The sequence below is a fragment of the Carcharodon carcharias genome, chromosome 10 (assembly GCF_017639515.1).
Source record: "Carcharodon carcharias isolate sCarCar2 chromosome 10, sCarCar2.pri, whole genome shotgun sequence".
NCBI lineage: Eukaryota > Metazoa > Chordata > Chondrichthyes > Lamniformes > Lamnidae > Carcharodon > Carcharodon carcharias.
In genome coordinates this window covers 74246461-74263905 of record NC_054476.1, presented here as the reverse complement: position 1 = coordinate 74263905, position 17445 = coordinate 74246461, and the positions used below count along the sequence as shown (strand labels likewise).

Sequence of the window (17445 nt, the reverse complement as noted above, 5' to 3'; positions counted from 1 at the left end):
AATGTTACACACATCAATTCCAACAATGAAAAATGTTTAAAGCTTTTCAGTGTTTCAAATAATTTTGTGTCTTAAAAGAACATGACTAATTTCCTATCAAATAATCCTTTCATATATTGGCACAAGAAAAGGAATTTTCAGTATTCTTGAGGTAGAACACACAAGCAGAGTCTCCTTATGATGTGAATATTTATTTAAACATCACAGAACTGTATTGGTTATAATGTATTTTGAACATGTTGCAGTAGCACAAATGACATTTGATAGGAATGATTGGTTTTGCCACTGAAGAACATGCCGATATAAAAACACTATTTGTACATCAGGAACATATAACTGATCCATTTTCCTATGAATGTGAACACTTTCAAAGATCAAAAAAATGACCTAATTTTCCATCTCAAGCATACCGAAAAATCTATTTCAATGCCATTACAGGAGATAATTATTTGAATTGAAATTAGTTCTGTGCTTATAAGGGATAAACTGGCTGAAAATTTATTACATCAAAAAGCCTTCACATAAATCAACAAGTAAATGTCAGGATGATGAGAGAATTGGCAGGCAAGAAAGTTGCTGAACTAGAGAAACAAAACGTAATTAGATTGGGGAGGGATAATAATGGTGGTCAAGGGAACTGCAGTATAATTCATGCAATTCTGATTAGCTCTTGGCAAATAGAACACAAATCAGCCACAACGTTGTAATCCTGCCTCACCAGTTTCAGCTACTTCCAAATTTCCAAGAAAATGGCTGCTGAAATATCTTTCTGGGCGATGTACTATGATACTGCTTTGGCAGAATAATGCGCATTCCTTCTGGGAGCTGGCTGCCAATCAGGCTTAAGATCTCTACTGTCTCAACCCCTATAAGTTAAATGGGATAAGTTTGTGTAGATTCAAAGGCAATGAAACTTGTTATAAATTACGGCATTAATCGTATTTATTTAGCTGACAAGGTTTCTCTAAATGGAATTCTTCCTGGATGACTGCAGGGTAGGTGTACCATGGAGACTGCAAGAAAAAAATCTGCTCCAAGCCAATACTCTCAGCACCCAGGTTACCACTCAGAGTCAAAATAACCTCCTTTACAGCATGTTTATGGATTGATTGATATAGTGCCAGGAGCTTTGAGAATCACTATTTGAGGAGTCTAAAATTGGTCACAAGGAGTTCTCTGGCTTTACCTGAACATTGAGAATACAATTGTAGATGGAAAAAAGACATACTGGAAATTCATTAGGCAACAGTTCAATTGGATGGCAAGGGTCACTGAATATTGCACTCAAAACCACACCAATTTTCAGAAGGTGATCATAAACTCAATCCATAGATAGCCCCACTGGTTGAACTAAAATGCGATGTGCCTGAATAAAGATCCATTCACTCAGTTGGCCTTTTTGGCCATTATATGCTGTACTGTGCACCCCTCTAAGAAGTGCAGAATATATCAGTTTGATCATAAAGGTTTTTGTGGAACTCCACATGGGTCAAGGTAATGACCCATTGTTCTCTTAGCTTCTGGCAGGCTTCACTTATCACTTACCATTGCTGATCTCTGGAAGATCAAACTTGGTGAAATCCCACCACTGGAGGCGATAAGTGATATTGGCAATATTACTGGCCACAGCAGACTGTCCGTCACCTATCACAGCACCTGCAAGTAGACAATTAGAGAATGAGACACTCGGTAAAGGATATCTTTTAGCCATTACCACTTTACTGGTTTCTGCCAACTTGTTGCTTACTTAAGAACTTGCCGATCAGTAACTTTTTACCAAGGTGTGAAAATACTGAATATTAAATCATGAACAGGGCATGTAAAACAGGTTGAATTTTGAGGGCATTCCCATCTTTAAAGGAACCAAAGCGATCAACTGAAGGGTTCAGACATCAATGAAACACAGAACCAAAGCTTGCACAATTGATGGCCATTGGACACAAAGACTACATTTGGCCATAACCATAGAATGTAGTATCTGGAAGCTGAATGCTTGAGTAGTTGAATTGAAAAAAGCTGAGGCATTTTATGATCCTATTGACCAAAATCACCTTTTAAAGGTACAGATATTTTACCCATTGACAGATAAAGGTAGGGGACCTTTCTTTGACAGCAAATGTTTTTACACCACTTTTTGTGGCTGCAGTGTGACATTGTTAATTCTTACTAGCATAGGGCAAGTGGATGAAAATATGTATTTTGTTTGAAATATTAAAGCACTACTCACCCCTAACAACTGCATGCATATGCACGGACAATGCTAGCAAAATTACTACCAGAACAGCTTCGGTAGGGAAACACATTTAGACATTTCCCTCCAATTAGATCTCTTGTAGGGACACTTGGATGGCTTCCCGTGACACCATCGTACAGGAAGCCATCCAAGTGGAAGGTGCAAAAAGGAATGTGGTGGTAGTAGGGGACAGTATAATGAGGGGCTTGACACTGCTATCTGAAGGAAAAAGCGAGAGTCCAGGTTACTGTTTTGCCTGCCCAGTGCCAGGTTTCAGGACATCTGCTCAGGGCTGGAGAAAAACTCGCAGTGGGAGGGCGAGGATCCAGTGGACATGGTCTATGTAGGCACCAACGACATAGGTAGGATGAGGAAGGAGACTCTGCTTAGTCAGTATGAGGAGCTAGGCACCATGTTAAGAAGCAGAAACTCAAAAGTAATAATTTATGGATTAACGAGGGAAAAATTAGAGTATGAGAGAAAGCTAGCTAGTAATATAAAGATGGATAGTAAGAGTTTCTATAACTATTTAAATAAGAATTAATAAAATAAGTGAGTGTAGGTCCTATAGAAAGTGCATCTGGGGAAATGATAATGAAAAGTTGGGAGATGGCGGATGAATTAAACAGGTATCTTTCTTCGGTCTTCACTATGGAGGATACAAGTAACATCCCGGAAATAGCTGTAAATCAGGAAGTGGAAGGGAGGGAGGAGCTTGGGAAAATTACAATCACCAGGGAAGTGGTATTAAGCAAATTGTTGGGGCTGCGGGCTGACAAACCCCAGGTCCAGATAGACTTCACACGAAGGTCTTGAAAGAAGTGGCTAGTGAGATAATTGATGCATTGGTTAATTTTTCAAAATCCTCTGGATTCGGGGAAGGTCCCATTAGATTGGAAAACAGCAAATTTAACTCCTTTATTCAAAAAGAGAGGAAACTGCTGACCAGTTAGTCTAACATCTGTCATAGGGAAAATATTAGAAGCTATTATTGTTATAGCAGGGCACTTAGAAAAATTCAAGGCAATCAGGTAGAGTCAACATGGTTTTGTAAAAGGGAAATCATGTTTAACCAATTTATTTGAGTTCTCCGAAGGAGTCACATGTGCTGTGGGTAAAGGGGAACCAGTGGATGTACTGTACTTAGATTTGCAGAAGGCATTTGATAAAGTGCCACATCAAAGGTTATTGCAGAAAACAAAAGCTCATCATGTAGGGGTAACATATTAGCATGGATAGAAGATTGGCTAGCTAACAGGAAGCAGAGAGTTGGCATAAATGGGTCTTTTTCTGGTTGGCAGGGTGTGATGAATGATGTGCCACAGGAATCAGTGCCAGGGCCTCAACTTCTTACAATTTATATAAATGACTTGGATGAAGGAACTGAAGAAATGGCTGCTAAATTTGCTGACGACACAAAGATAGGTAGGAAAATAAATTGTGAAGAGGACATAAGGAGGCTACAAAGTAACATAGATAGGTTAAGTTTGTAGGCAAAGATCTGGCAACTGGAGTATAATGTGGGCATATGTGAAATTGTTCATTTTGGCAGGAGGAATAAAAAAAGCTTATTATCTAAATGGTGAGAGATTGCACAGCTCTGAGATACAGAGGGATCTGGGTGTCCTGGTGCATGAATCACAAAAAGTTAGTAAGCAGGTATAGCAGGTAATTAGGAAAGCTAATAGAATGTTATCATTTATTATGAGGGGAATTGATTTACAGAAGTAGGGAGATTATACTTCAGTTGTACAAGGCATTGGTGGGACCACATCTGGAGTAGTGTAGAGTACTGGTCTCCTTAAAAAGAAAGATGTAAATGCAATCGAAGCAGTTCAGAGGAGGTTTACTGGACTATTACCAGGAATGGCTGGACAGGTTTGGCTTGTATCCACTGGAATTTAGAAGAGTAAGAGGTGACTTAATTGAAACCTTAAGATCCTGAGGGGTCATGACAGAATGGATGTGGAGAGGATGTTTCTTCTTGTGGGACAATCTACAGCTGGGGGTCATTATTTAAAAATAAGGGGTCGTTCATCTAAGGCAGAGATGAGGAGAAATTGTTTCTCTGAGAGTTGAGTGTCTTCAGAACTCTCTTCCCCAAAAGGCGGTACAAGTAAAGTCTTTGAATATTTTTAAGGCAGAGCTAGATAGATTCTTGATTAACAAGGGGTGAAAGGTTATCGGGGGTAGACAGAAATGTGGGGTTGAGGTTACATTCAGATCAGTCATGATCTTATTGAATGGTGGAGCAGGTTTGAAGGGCCGAGTGCCTACTCTTGCTCCTAATTCCTATGTTCGTATGTATAAGTAGGCTATTTAGCTTCTTGTGCCTCTTTTGCTGTTCAGTGAGATCATTGCTGATCTGTGACCTAACTACATATGCCAGCTTTTGCCCCACTCCCCTTAATATCTTTGGTTAACATATATCGATTAATCTCATTTATAAAATTAGTAATTGATCTAGCTTTAATTGTCCTTTGTAGAAGGAAGTTCCAAAGGCTACTACCTTTTGCCTGAAAACACGTTTCATAATTTCACTCCTGAAAGTCTGGCTCTAATTTTTTGACTAAGCCTTTTAGTCCTAGTCACCCTAACTAGTGGAGATAGTTTTTAACCAATTTCCCCCATCTCTTCCCCTTAATATCTTGTGCATCCCTAATTTCCATTGCCGAATCATCGGCAGCTCAACCTCATCTGCATAGGCCCCAAGTTCAGGAGGTCCCGCCCTAAACTTTTCAATCCTCCCTTTAATTCACTCCTTAAAACCTACCTCTTCAGCCAAGTTGTCCCTGCTCCTAATATCACCACGTGGCTCAGAGTTAAACATTGTCTGATCACACACTTATGAAGTTCTTTGGGTAGTTTTACCAAAGGAGTTATATAAATGAAAGTTCTTGTGTTGACTTCTGGCAACTCCTAAAATTGGTGAATTGCAAAAAGCTCAAACCACCAGCTTGAAAAGCAGGACTTTCCCCAATCTCTCCTCATCCCCTGTCCATATGCTGACTGATTCAGTAAGTGTTTAGATACACAACGGGTGTCAGCTTTGGGTGAAAGTACTTCCACCGTGCTATGAGTTAAAAGCAGGTGGCTTCTTCAGAGACTCTAGCAAATAAAGTCAGCTGGTGCTTCAGTGCATTACCGAGCGCAAAATTATTTGAAGCGCTGTCTTTTTGATGGCAGGTTAAACCATCTACCATCTCACACAAACGAAAAATGGCATGGCACTTGTTGAAGAATAATTTCTCAATATTATTCATCGACTAATACCAAAGAAAACAGATTATCTGATAATTTCATAATCATTGCTCTTTCTGCCACCTTGCTGTGCATAAATTTCAAAAGTAGCTATGCTTTAAAAAAATTCATTAGCTGTTTTAGTTTGAAGCACTTGGGGATGTTCTGAGATCATGAAAGGCACTATAAAAACACAAGCTCTATAGCTCTATTCCTTTCTAAAACAAAGAATGCATGCAGTTGTTAGGGATTTGTTTATATTATTAAAATGGCACCAAATTCTGGGTAAATTAAAGCTCTTGTTAGCTTCTTTAAATGGGGTATTAAACCTCCCTTCTACAATAAATGTACTGAGTTCACAATTCTGCTACACAAAGCAAAAATAGTATTTAAATCAAAATCTATTTGCAGCATCTGTGTTTCTGAATGAAGTTCAGACATTCATACTATTTTTAGAATCATTAGCATCATTTGCAAGATCAGCAACTACAGCAGCTACAGATAAAAGTGACCATTTACTATCTTGTTGAAAAAAATTGCACACTTACTACTTTAATTACTCGCAAATAGGAGTTTAAGCAGAAGCATTTTGAGGCTCAATTTACTAGCAAAATACAAATATTGAAAATACTGCAAAAGAAATTAAGACATTTTATGGCCAGTAGTATTTAGCAACTTGGGAGTAGAGTTTCTGCTAGTTTTGCAGCCAGGTTTCAGCGCAATTGGGTGGAAATGGCTGAACAGGCACAAAAGATCGGAGTATTTAAAACTTAGCCAAATAGCGTCAAAATTCATATATGGTCATGTATCTGTGTTCTTTTACATTGGTTTCAATCAGGACCCAACCATTAAATTGATCTCATCCAGATGTCGACATTACACTGGCTTGGGAAGGTTCTTCAAATTGCACTCATTGTCTTAGGCACATGGTTACTAGTAAGCATGTTTTTTAAAGATTTTTCATATAAAAACAGTTAACTTATCAAAGCACTGACTAATGCATACCAATTAAATGGTTCCGTAAAGGCTTTTAAAAAGTTATTTTTAGTGACTTTAAATCAGGTTACTCGCAGATGTAGGATGGGATAACTATATTAAGGATTCTTATTTTTGGTGATAAACCGTTTTCACCTGTGTTAATTAAACTGCACCAAGTTACCACTCTCAAAAACATCAAGGAATAGTTGTAGTGAAAAGAAAGAAAAAATAAACAATTACACTCTTTTACACTGCCTTTTGCATTGGTTCATGAAAAAAGTGGAAACTTTACTCCTTAATTTTTCCAGTGGCCCCTAACTGGCAAATGTTGATAGAGCTCAATTTAATGCAACCCAATATGACTTGATAGCTGATAGACCCGAGTCAAAAGGTTTTGAGCTCAAGCTTCACTCCAACACATGAGCAAAAATCAACGATGACACTCAATTACAGAGGAAGTAATGCACTGTCGAAAGCGCTGTCTTTTGGATGAGACATTAAAACAAGACTCTGTCTGCCCTCTCAGGTGGATGTGAAAGATCCAATGGCACAATTCTGAAGAAGGGCTGGCCAATGTTTATCCCTCAATCAACATCAAAAAAACTGATTATCTGGTCATCACATTGCTATTTAAAGGTCTTGCCATGTGCAAATTGGCTGCCTGCATTTCCTAAGTTACAACAGTGACTACTCATCAAAAGTACTTTATTGGCTGTAAAGCACTTTGAGACATCTGGTGATTGAGAAAGATGCTATAAAATGCAAGCCTTTTTTAACCGAATGTACTTTCTATAATGGCTTCTCTTCTGTCTCCAACTGTCACCTGGAAAGTTTGATTACATTCCTTATCCATATGCTTCCCTCAACACTATAATCACTAGAAACATGAGGTTAGCTTCCAGATATATGACAGCCAGCTTCATCATTCCACTAACACTTAACGTGTTGACCAACAGGTATAAAAGTTGTGACAGTGCCCCCGAAAAATGACCATTCAAAAATGGCCCAGGCACGTGAAAACATCCAGCTATTCAGGCTTTATAAATTAAGTTGTAGATAAACACAATATTTCTTCACTTGTATTGGAGAGAAAAAACACATACACCTGAAGTGGGAAATAGAAATGCTAAAGGCATAAAATTTGTGAAGTATTTCTTAGGCAATCCAGAGAATGCACTCAGAGATGGTTTTGAAATTTTGCATTCTGGTTAACTGTAAGCACTTTTATATTATGATTTTTAATATAAATAAAAATATTAATTTATAAGTGCCAATTTATTTTCAGCAAGTCAATTTGACACAATTACTTACCTAAAAGTTACAACAATCCCACTTCCACATCTAATCACCAACTATTCCAGTTTGCAAAGGCACTCTACCACCTTCCAGAAGGAATTCAGAGGTGCAGTACACTGTCAAAGACCCCAAACCCATCAACTCTTTTTCAAAATTCCCTCTTTGTACTGGCTTCCTTTCTCATAACTCCAATAACTTTCTCTCAAGAGGTGTTAGACTGTATTTGTATAGAGTCTTTCACAATCTCAGGGCATCTCAAATTATTTGACAATTTAGGAAGTACTTTTAGTGTGTGAGGCTTGGTGGGCAACTTGCACGTGGCAGGATCCCTCAAATGACAGTGAAATTCATGACCAGATATTCTGTTTTAATAATGTTGGTTAAGTGATGAATATTAGCGGAACCACTGGGGAGAATCCCCCTGCTCTTCTCTGAATAGTACCATGGAGATTTTTTTGTGTCCACCTGGGAGAGAGGATGGGGTCACAGTTTGGCATCTCGGTACTTCCTAAATTGTCAAATAATTTGAGATGTCCTTAGATTGTGAAAGACTCTATACAAACACAGTCTAACACCTGTTGAGAGAAAGTTATTGGAGTTATGAGAAAGGAAGCCAGTACAAAGAGGGAATTTTGAAAAAGTGTTGATGGGTTTGGAGTCTTTGGCAGTGTATTGCACCTCTGAATTCCTTCTAGAAGGTGGCACCTCCGGTGGTGTGGCATTCCCTTGGTGCTGCACTGGATTGTCAGCCCTGGATTATGTACTGAAGTCTCTTCTAAACTCTTTACTGCTGATAGCATGTCTGGAATTAGCAATACATGGGAATGGAAATGATGTCGTGCTCCCTCCTTTGGATAGAAGGGATCTCCACAAAAATAGCTGGTTTCAATCTACACCAGCATAAACATTGAAGGGTAAAGTGCCTCCCTGTCACTAACTTTTACAGAAAATCCCAACTGAGAAGACTACAAAAGAAACATAGCGTTTTGTGCCAACTTTGGCTAAAGCTCATTTAGTGAGAAAAATTTCAGCCTGGGTGGCTTGGGATCTGAGGTGGCTAAAAATAAAATATTTAAAAAGACCATTGGTGGCTTGAGCAGTAAAGACATTCTCTTGGCTTTCAGGCTAGTAAAGTGTTTTAGCTGTCACTGGCTTGTATGGACTTTCCTTAACTTCTGAACTGAGTTGCAGCACAGTAACAAAACAATTGTGCTGCAGAGATTTCCCTATCACACAGGGTACTGCATGTCAAGGCTGAGTAACAACAGCAAAATGTGACTATCCAATAAAAATACATTACTATTCATTGTTACATTTAAGAAAGGGTATAATTGTATTCAAAGCAGTTCAGAAAACGTTCACTTGACTGATTCCTGAGATGAAGGGGTTATCTTATGAGGAAAGGTTGAGCTAGCTGGGCCTAACACATTGAAGTTGAGAAGAATAAGAGGTGATCTAATTGAAGCATATAAAATCCTGAGGGGACTTGACAGGATGGATGCCGAGATAATATTTCCCCTTTTGGGGGAGTCTAGACCCAGGGCCAGGATTTTCCTTCCTGCTGGGCAAAGCGGTGGCCCAGCTAAAAGTCCACTGACTTTCGGCAGGACCGGAAAATCCCATGCTAGGGTTCATAGGCGAAAAAAAATTTGTTTCTCTCAAAGGGTTATTAGTCTGTGGAATTCTCTTCCCCAGGGAGCAGTGGAGGCTGGATCATTGAATATATTCAAGGCTAAGTTAGAAATATTTCTGAATCAGGGTTATGGTGGGAAGCCAATGAAGTGAAATTAAGGCCACAATCAGATCAGCCATGATTTTACTGAATGGTGGAGCAGGTTCAAGGGGCTGTACAGCCTACAGCTGCTCCTAATTCTTGTGTTCCAGCATTCCCAATATACAATTAACACTATGGCATCTTCTATATTCACCTGAACAGAAAGGTAGGGCCTTGGTTTAAAGTCTGATCTGGGAGATGGCAGCTTCAACAAGGTAATACTCTCTCAATACTGCACTTAGGTGTCAGCCTAGATGATGTGCTCAAGTTTCTGGAGTGGGATTTGTAAACACCGGTAAAAACTTGCATTTATATATACAACCACCAGATGTCTCAAAGCGCTTTACACTCAATGATACACAATATAGTCACTGCTGAAATAATGAAATGCAACACCCAATTTGTACTCAGGAAATTCCCACACTTAACAATGTGATAATGAATAAATAATCTGTTTTTGTGATGTTGATTGAGGAATAAATATTGCTTCGAACACAAGGGATAACTCCCCAGCCCTTGTTTGAAATTGTGACATGGGATTTTACGCACACCTGAGAAAGCAGATGGGCCCCAGTTTAAAGCCTCATGCAAAAGACAGTACCTCAGTTTTGGACTGGGGTGTCAGCCTCTGATTTATATACTCAAGTCCTGGAGTGAAACTTGAACCCATAACCTTCTGACTAAGGCATAAAAGTGCAACTAACTGAGCCACAGTTGACATTAACATTAGATACAGATTTAGGTGATTGACAAAAGAACCAGAGGAGATATCAGGAAACATTTCTTTACTCAATTTGTTGCGATCTGAAATGTACTGCTTGTAAGGGTGGTTGTTATGTTTTACCATGGGGTCACTTTGTTCGTGAACCGGTTGCACGCTTATCTATCGGCAAGTGAGTCGATTACAATACACTGCAGACACAGAGGCCAATATGAAATGAAGCACATACTATTTATTTACACAAAATAACAGAACATTAATATTACGTGTGCTTCTCCAACCAGATCCTACTCTAGACTAACATTAACATGGTAGCCCACGCTACACAGCTATTGGGTCTTACAGTCATGAGGTCAATCTGCTCACATTCTCTTAAAGGTATATTACACCTCAGGTTACCACAGTGGCGGAAGCAGGTTCAATAGTATTTTTCAAATGAGAGCTGGATAAATACTTGAAGAGAAAAAAATATTGCAGGGTTACAAGGCAATAATAGGGGCTAAGGTTAATTGGGTAGCTCTAACAAAAGAATGGGCACAATCTTGGATTTACGCACTACAGTAAAATTTTACAGTGAGCATAAATTGAACATACACAGCTGTAATTAGCTGCTCAGCAGCATGTGCTGTCGAGTAAATGGAGTGAGTAGCACAAGTCTGAACTCTGCAATACACCCAATATAAAATCAGATAAGAATTCATTTCTGAAACTATACTGAAACTATGAAAGACCGACCAGCATTTATGTAGTGTCTTCTATGGCCCCAGGATGTCCCAAAGTATTTGATAGCAATTAAGCACTTTTGAAGTGTAGAATCATAGAATGATTACACAGCACAGGAGGTAATTAAGCTAGTCGTGTTAGTACCCATTCTCTGCACGAGGAACTCAGCTGGTCCCACTCCCCGGATCTTTCCCCATAGCCTTACAAATTTTCCCTCTTCAGGTGTGTTTCCACAATTCTGTTTTGAAAGCCAAAATTGAATCTGTCACCACCATCCTCTCAATGTATTCCAGATCCTCGCCAGTTACTACATAAAAAAGTTTTACCCCATGTTGTCACTGGTTCTTTTGCCAATTGCCTTAAATTGGTGTCCTCAGCCCTTCCAGCAATGGGAACAATTTTTCTCTATCCACACTGTCTAGACCTGTCATGATTTTGAGCATCTCGATCAAATCTTCTCTCAACTTTCTCTCTTCTAATGAAAATACAACCATAGTTTCTCCAATCTATCCAGATAACTGAAGTCCCTTATCCCTAGAACCATGCTTGTAAATCTTTTCAGCACCCTCTCTTTGTAAAGAGCAGTGCCCAGAACGGGGCACAATACTCCAATGCTATCACTATTTTAATGCAGTAATGAACTTTAAAGAAAACATAGCTGCCTGCAAGTTATCCGGTACTTCTTCAGAATATGAAAGGACTATTACGTCAAAGTCTTTTCAACACATACACATTTTTCTCTGTGTGCTAAGTAATGGGGACACTAGGCAGACAAAAAGATGCAACAAGCGTGACAGCTTCCTAGTCTGAAGTGGTCATCAGTTTCCTTTTACCCAATTAGAAATGAAGTTTAAACGAATAAGCTAATGCTCTCTCAGGGATTGTGGTTTGACAACATGCATAAAGGGGGGGAAAAATAATGATTTGTGTAGGCACAGAGGAGTCAAAGGACAAGATGCCACTACTCACATAAATACCTTTATCTCTGAAGTTAATGACATTTTGCATTACTTCTATTCATATTATTCATACAGAAATCAATTGTTCTTTTTCTGCTTTTTTGTTTGCTATCATAAGAGGATTCTTAATATGAAGGCAGATTTACTCTTACTTTGATATAGAAAAACTCCCAGAAGGCTCTCAAAAGCAGCATTAAAACAAACTGATTGGTTTCAGCAGTGAGTTGCGCCACCACATGTGATAGGTACTGTCCGCCTCCTCGCAGTCTAAATGATCTGCCTGACAAGCTATTGCGCTGGTTTATGCCTGATCCTGCCACATATCCTGAAAATCATCCTGGAGTTCAGCGCAAAGCGCTGACGGAACAAATGCTGTGCGCTTAAGCTGAATATACTTGTTTGTGTGGATGTCAACTTTTGTTTGAATTAAAATGAAGAAAAAAAGCTACCTACAAGCAAAATCTCATTCAAATCAACTGATTTAAGCACATGGTCATACAGTATTCAAAGAATAGTCACCATGTGTAGAAACAAAATTGGTTTTATATACTGCTACATCTTGCATTCATCTTTCGCGAGGGTTTACATAAATTCAGATGATATAATAAAAGTTGAAAACTTTCTTTCCACAGCCAAAGACATAACTTGCTCTTGATGAACATAAAATTCAGAATTGAAAAGGCAATCAATGTACCAACCACAGGTTCACTTGTCAACTTTTCTTTCCTCTTTCTTATCTCTTCTGTCTCCCTCCACCAGCCCCAGCTTTTGGAAAACAGGTGTGCACAGGCAGTGGGGCAAAGAGATGGGTCTATATATGATTGCCACACAATAAAATAGCCTCTCAAGTCTTATTGCTCAGCTTCACAGAGCGCCAATTTCATTGTGGTGTCAACACCTCCAGGAGAAGGTAGAAAAAAAAGTCAAACTTCCAATGATTTTTTTTTCCTTTCCACCACTAACCACCCTTCATGGATTGGTTTCATCCATTCATTTCTCAACCTTGCCTTCTTTTATTTTTCCCATTTCTTTCATTCCTCTTACTCAAAGCATTTAACACTGGTTCAAGTACAGCCAAGGATTCCACACAGTTTGCTGATACAATGGAACAGTGGAAAGAGCCAGATGAAAGATGACAATTCAACTAGTTTTGGAAAGCTTGATTTAAATTAAATAAGCCAGAAAATCACACAATTCTTTCTCCTCTTTGCCCCTAACTTTGCACCACACCAACAGCCATCACCCCCCACGCCCCCGAAAAAGGATCTGATTTAGTTTTCCATGGTGGGTTTGAAGTATGCCAATTCAGAAAAGTGAATTCTATTATCTTTGCATTAACAAAGAAACTATTACATTTTTTGGAAAGCTGATTTAATTAATAGTATGAGAATACTGTTATTGCAAATGTAATGGGATTTTCAAAGGTCCATTAATAATCTAACAATGGAAAGGAAATCAAATGAGTAGGAGTTTCTCTCTCACACAAGTAATTGGAATAGACTTAGCTGTTGCTACACTATAGCCTAATTAAAGCAACAGTTCTGAATGATATCAATATTCCTTGTATTGGCTGACATAATCTGGCTTCAGCACCACATTTATATAGGGCTCCTTCAGAAACACCCAGCCAGCTGAAAAACACAAATTAATTAAAATGGCTGGCCTACTGTTTTATTCAAAGTTACTGCCATTTCAAACTTGTACCTGGATCAAATTAAAATGTTTCTCAGCCAACAATACGCAACAATTTTGCCTCTGCCCTTCACAAACAGTGTGTGTGTTACATCGGCGTAATGTTGTACACTGGAAGTATGTGGAAAGGGCAAAAACAAGTTGCTGTTTTTTGAGGGGGCAGGGTATTTATTTATTTTACACTGTGTGTGCTATTGAAGAACCGCAGTAGAAAACTACTGCAATCATAATCATGAACCATGACTTGCAGTTAAGTTTTTATGACAATAGAAATTCTTAATGTGTCTCAGGGTGTCAACAAAAAGTAGCACCAGGAAATCATATCAGCACATGGAGGATAGGGTGCAGGAAAAGTAATTATTTTCTATTAATTTTTAATTGTTTAAAATTTTGAATCTCTTGTTTCTCCATGTTTCCGTACTTTTAATTTCCTATTTTTCAGTTTAATTATCCACCCCCCTGTTAACAGTTTTGCACATTGTTTTTGTATAAGGCTACATGGATTTTAAGAAAGCATTTGATAAAGTGCCAGATAAAAGGCTGGTTAATAAAATTGAGACTCTTGGAACAATGAGTCTTGGTTAAGTGGTTATTTTTCAGGGTGGAGGATGGTAAATAGTGATGTTCCCCAAGGTTCAGTGCTAGGACTGCTTTTTAAAAAAAATATAAAAATGACTTGGATACTAGAATACAGAGGAAAGTTTCAGAATTTGCTGATGACTGGAGGAGTGGCAAACAGTGAGGGTGACACAAATCGACTGCAATGTGATATAGATAGGCCAGCAGAATGAACAAACAAGTGGCAGATGGAATTTAATACAGTGTGAGGTGATGCATTTTAGCAGATAAGATGGGGAGAGGTGATACAGAATTAATGCACAGTTCTAGGAGGGACAGAGGGACCTAGGGTTTCATTTGCACAAATCTGTGAAGGGGTCAGGATATACTGAGAGTGTGGTTAGCAATTCATATGGAATCTTTGGTTTCATAAATAGAGGTATTGAGTATAAAAGCAGTTAAGTTATTCTGAACCTTGATAAAGCTCTGGTTAGTCCACCACTAGAGTATTGCGTCCAATTCTATTCACCATACTTGAGGGGCAATGTGAAGGTCCTTAAGAAGAAGTTGGATAGGCATTTGAAGGAAATGAATTGAAACTTACAGGCCTATTGGGATAGAGCTGGGGAGGGGTGGGGGTGGGGGAGGCAAATGGGACTGACTGGCTTGCTCTACAGAGAGCTGACAGGGACATGATGGGCTGAATGACCTCCTCTTGTGTGTAAGAGACTCTATGACATATTCACTGACCAGTTAGAATCCCCTCTTACATTCAAGGGAAGGTCCTGTTAAAAGAAGCACCCAAATGGAAACGCTGGGCTCCCGATACACTCCCCACTATTTAACTTTCTTCCGCAGGTTCTTTAAAATCAAGGCATGTCAGAGATCAGAAAACTGGTTAATTGGCAGAATAAAAATGTAACTCAATATAACTTTAGATATTAGATGGAGTGATTATGCTTGGACCACATCCAGTAAGATTATTCCACTTTGGTACATCTGCTCCACAGTATCAGGCTTTATTTTGTCTCCTTAATTCTATCCTTAACCAGTCCCACCTGCACTCCTGCTGAGTTTCAGTCTCTGGGGGGCTCACCATTTTGATTTTTGCATTTCACCACAGAACTGCTTAATGGGTATTTGTTAAGACACCACAGGGTCCAATGGAGATTCAGTTTGTCCTGGTCTTCCATGGCAACTGTGAAGAAAGTGCACCTGGGAAACTTATCAGCTAAGGTCAGCTCAAAATAAAGCAGTTGTAAATGGGAATAGAAAGACAGGGAAAGGAATAATTGGCAATCATCATGGGGATGAGCGACCATAATATGATAGAATGCTTTATCAGAATGGAGATTGATATAGTTGATTCTGAGACTTGGGTCCTGAATCTTAATAAAGGAAACTACGATGGTATGAGGAGTGAGTTGGCTATGATGGATTGGGAAATGTTACTTAAAGGGATGATGGTGGATAGGCCATGGCAAACATTCAAAGAGCGCATGGGTGAACTGCAACAATTGTTTATTCCTGTCTGGCACAAAAGTAAAATAGGAAAGGTGGCCAAACCATGGCTTACAAGGGAAATTAGAGATAGTATTAGATCCAAGGAAGAGGCATACAAATTGGCCAGAAAAGACAACAGACCTGAGGATTGGCAGCACTTTAGAATTCAGCAAAGGAGGACCAAGAGATTGATTAAGAAGGAGAAAATAGTGTACGAGAGTAAGCTTGAGGGGAACATAAAAACTGGCTGTAAAAGTTTCTATAGGTATGTGAAGAGAAAAGGATTGATGTAGACAAATGTGGGTCCTTTACAATCAGAAAAAGGGGAATTTATAATGGGGAACAAAGAAATGCCTGACCAACTAAATACATACTTTGGTTCTGTTTTGACAGAGGAAGACACAAATAACTTACCAGAAATATTGGGGAACACAGGGTTTAGTAAGAGGGAGGAACTGAAAGAAATCAGTATTAGTAGGGAAGTGGTGTTGGAAGAATTGATGGGATTGAAGACCGATAAATCCCCAGGGCCTGATAATCTACATCCCACAGTACTTAAGGAAGTGGCCAGAGAAATAGTGGATGCATTGGTGGTCATCTTCTGAGATTCTATAGACTCTGGAACAGTTCCTACAGATTAGAGGGTAGCTAATGTAACCCCAATATTTAAAAAGGGAGGTAGACAGAAAACAGGGAATTATACACCAGTCAACTTGATGTTGGTAGTGGGAAAAATTCTAGAGTCCATTATAAAGATTTAATAGCTCAGCACTTGGGAAATAGTGGCAGAATCGGACAGAGTCAACATGGATTTACGAAAGGGAAATCGTGCTTGATAAATCTACTGGAATTTTTCGAGAATGTAACTGGTAGAGTTGATGAGGGGGAGCCAGAGGATGTGGTTTATTTGGACTTTCAGAAAGCTTTCAACAAAGTCTCACATAAGAGATTAGTGTGCAAAATTAAAGTGCATGGGATTGGGGTAGTGTATTGAGATGAATAACAAACTGGTGGACAGACAGGGAACAAAGAATAGGAATAAATGAGACTTTTTCTGAATGGCAGACAGTGACTAGTGGGATACTGCAGGGACCGGTGCTGGGGCCCCAGCTATTCACAATATATATTAATGATTTAGATGAGGGAACTAAATGTAATATCTCCAAATTTGCAGGTGACACAAATCTGGGTGGCAGGGTGAGCTGTGAGGAGGATGCAGAGATACTTCAGTGTGATTTGGGCAAGCTGAGTGAGTGGGCAAATGCATGGCAGATGCAGTATAATGTGGATAAATGTGAGGTTATCCACTTTGGTAGCAAAAACAGGAAGGCAGATTATTATCTGAATGGCTATAAATTGAGAGAGGGGAATGTGCAACAAGACCTGAATGTCCTTGTACACCAGTTGCTGAAAGTAAGCATGCAGGTGCAGCAGGCGGTAAAGAAGGCAAATGGTATGTTGGCCTTCATAGCGAAAGGATTCGAATACAGGAGCAGGGATGCCTTGTTGCAATTATAGAGGGCCTTGGTGAGACCACACCTGGAAAATCACGTGCAGTTTTGGTCTCCTTATCTGAGGAAGGATGTTCTTGCTATACAGGGAGTGCAGCGAAGGTTTACCAGACTGATTCCTGGGATGGCGGGACTGACATATGAGGAGAGATTAAGTCGGTTAGGATTATATTCACTGGAGTTCAGAAGAATGAGGGGGGGATCTCATAGAAACCTATAAAATTTTAACAGGACTAGACAGGGTAGAAGTAGGAAGG

The 17445-nt window shown here is 39.2% G+C and overlaps 1 protein-coding gene across 4 annotated transcripts in view; it reads right to left on the bottom strand.

The window, feature by feature from the left end:
* The window catches only part of LOC121283200 (activating molecule in BECN1-regulated autophagy protein 1-like), a 508780-nt gene that overhangs the window by 190967 nt on the left and 300368 nt on the right, over positions 1-17445 (bottom strand). For all 4 annotated transcript variants that reach the window (XM_041197450.1, XM_041197453.1, XM_041197452.1 and 1 more), the window contains one exon: positions 1546-1656. In XM_041197450.1, coding sequence (XP_041053384.1) covers positions 1546-1656 — 111 coding nt within the window. The remainder of the gene's footprint in view (positions 1-1545; positions 1657-17445) is intronic.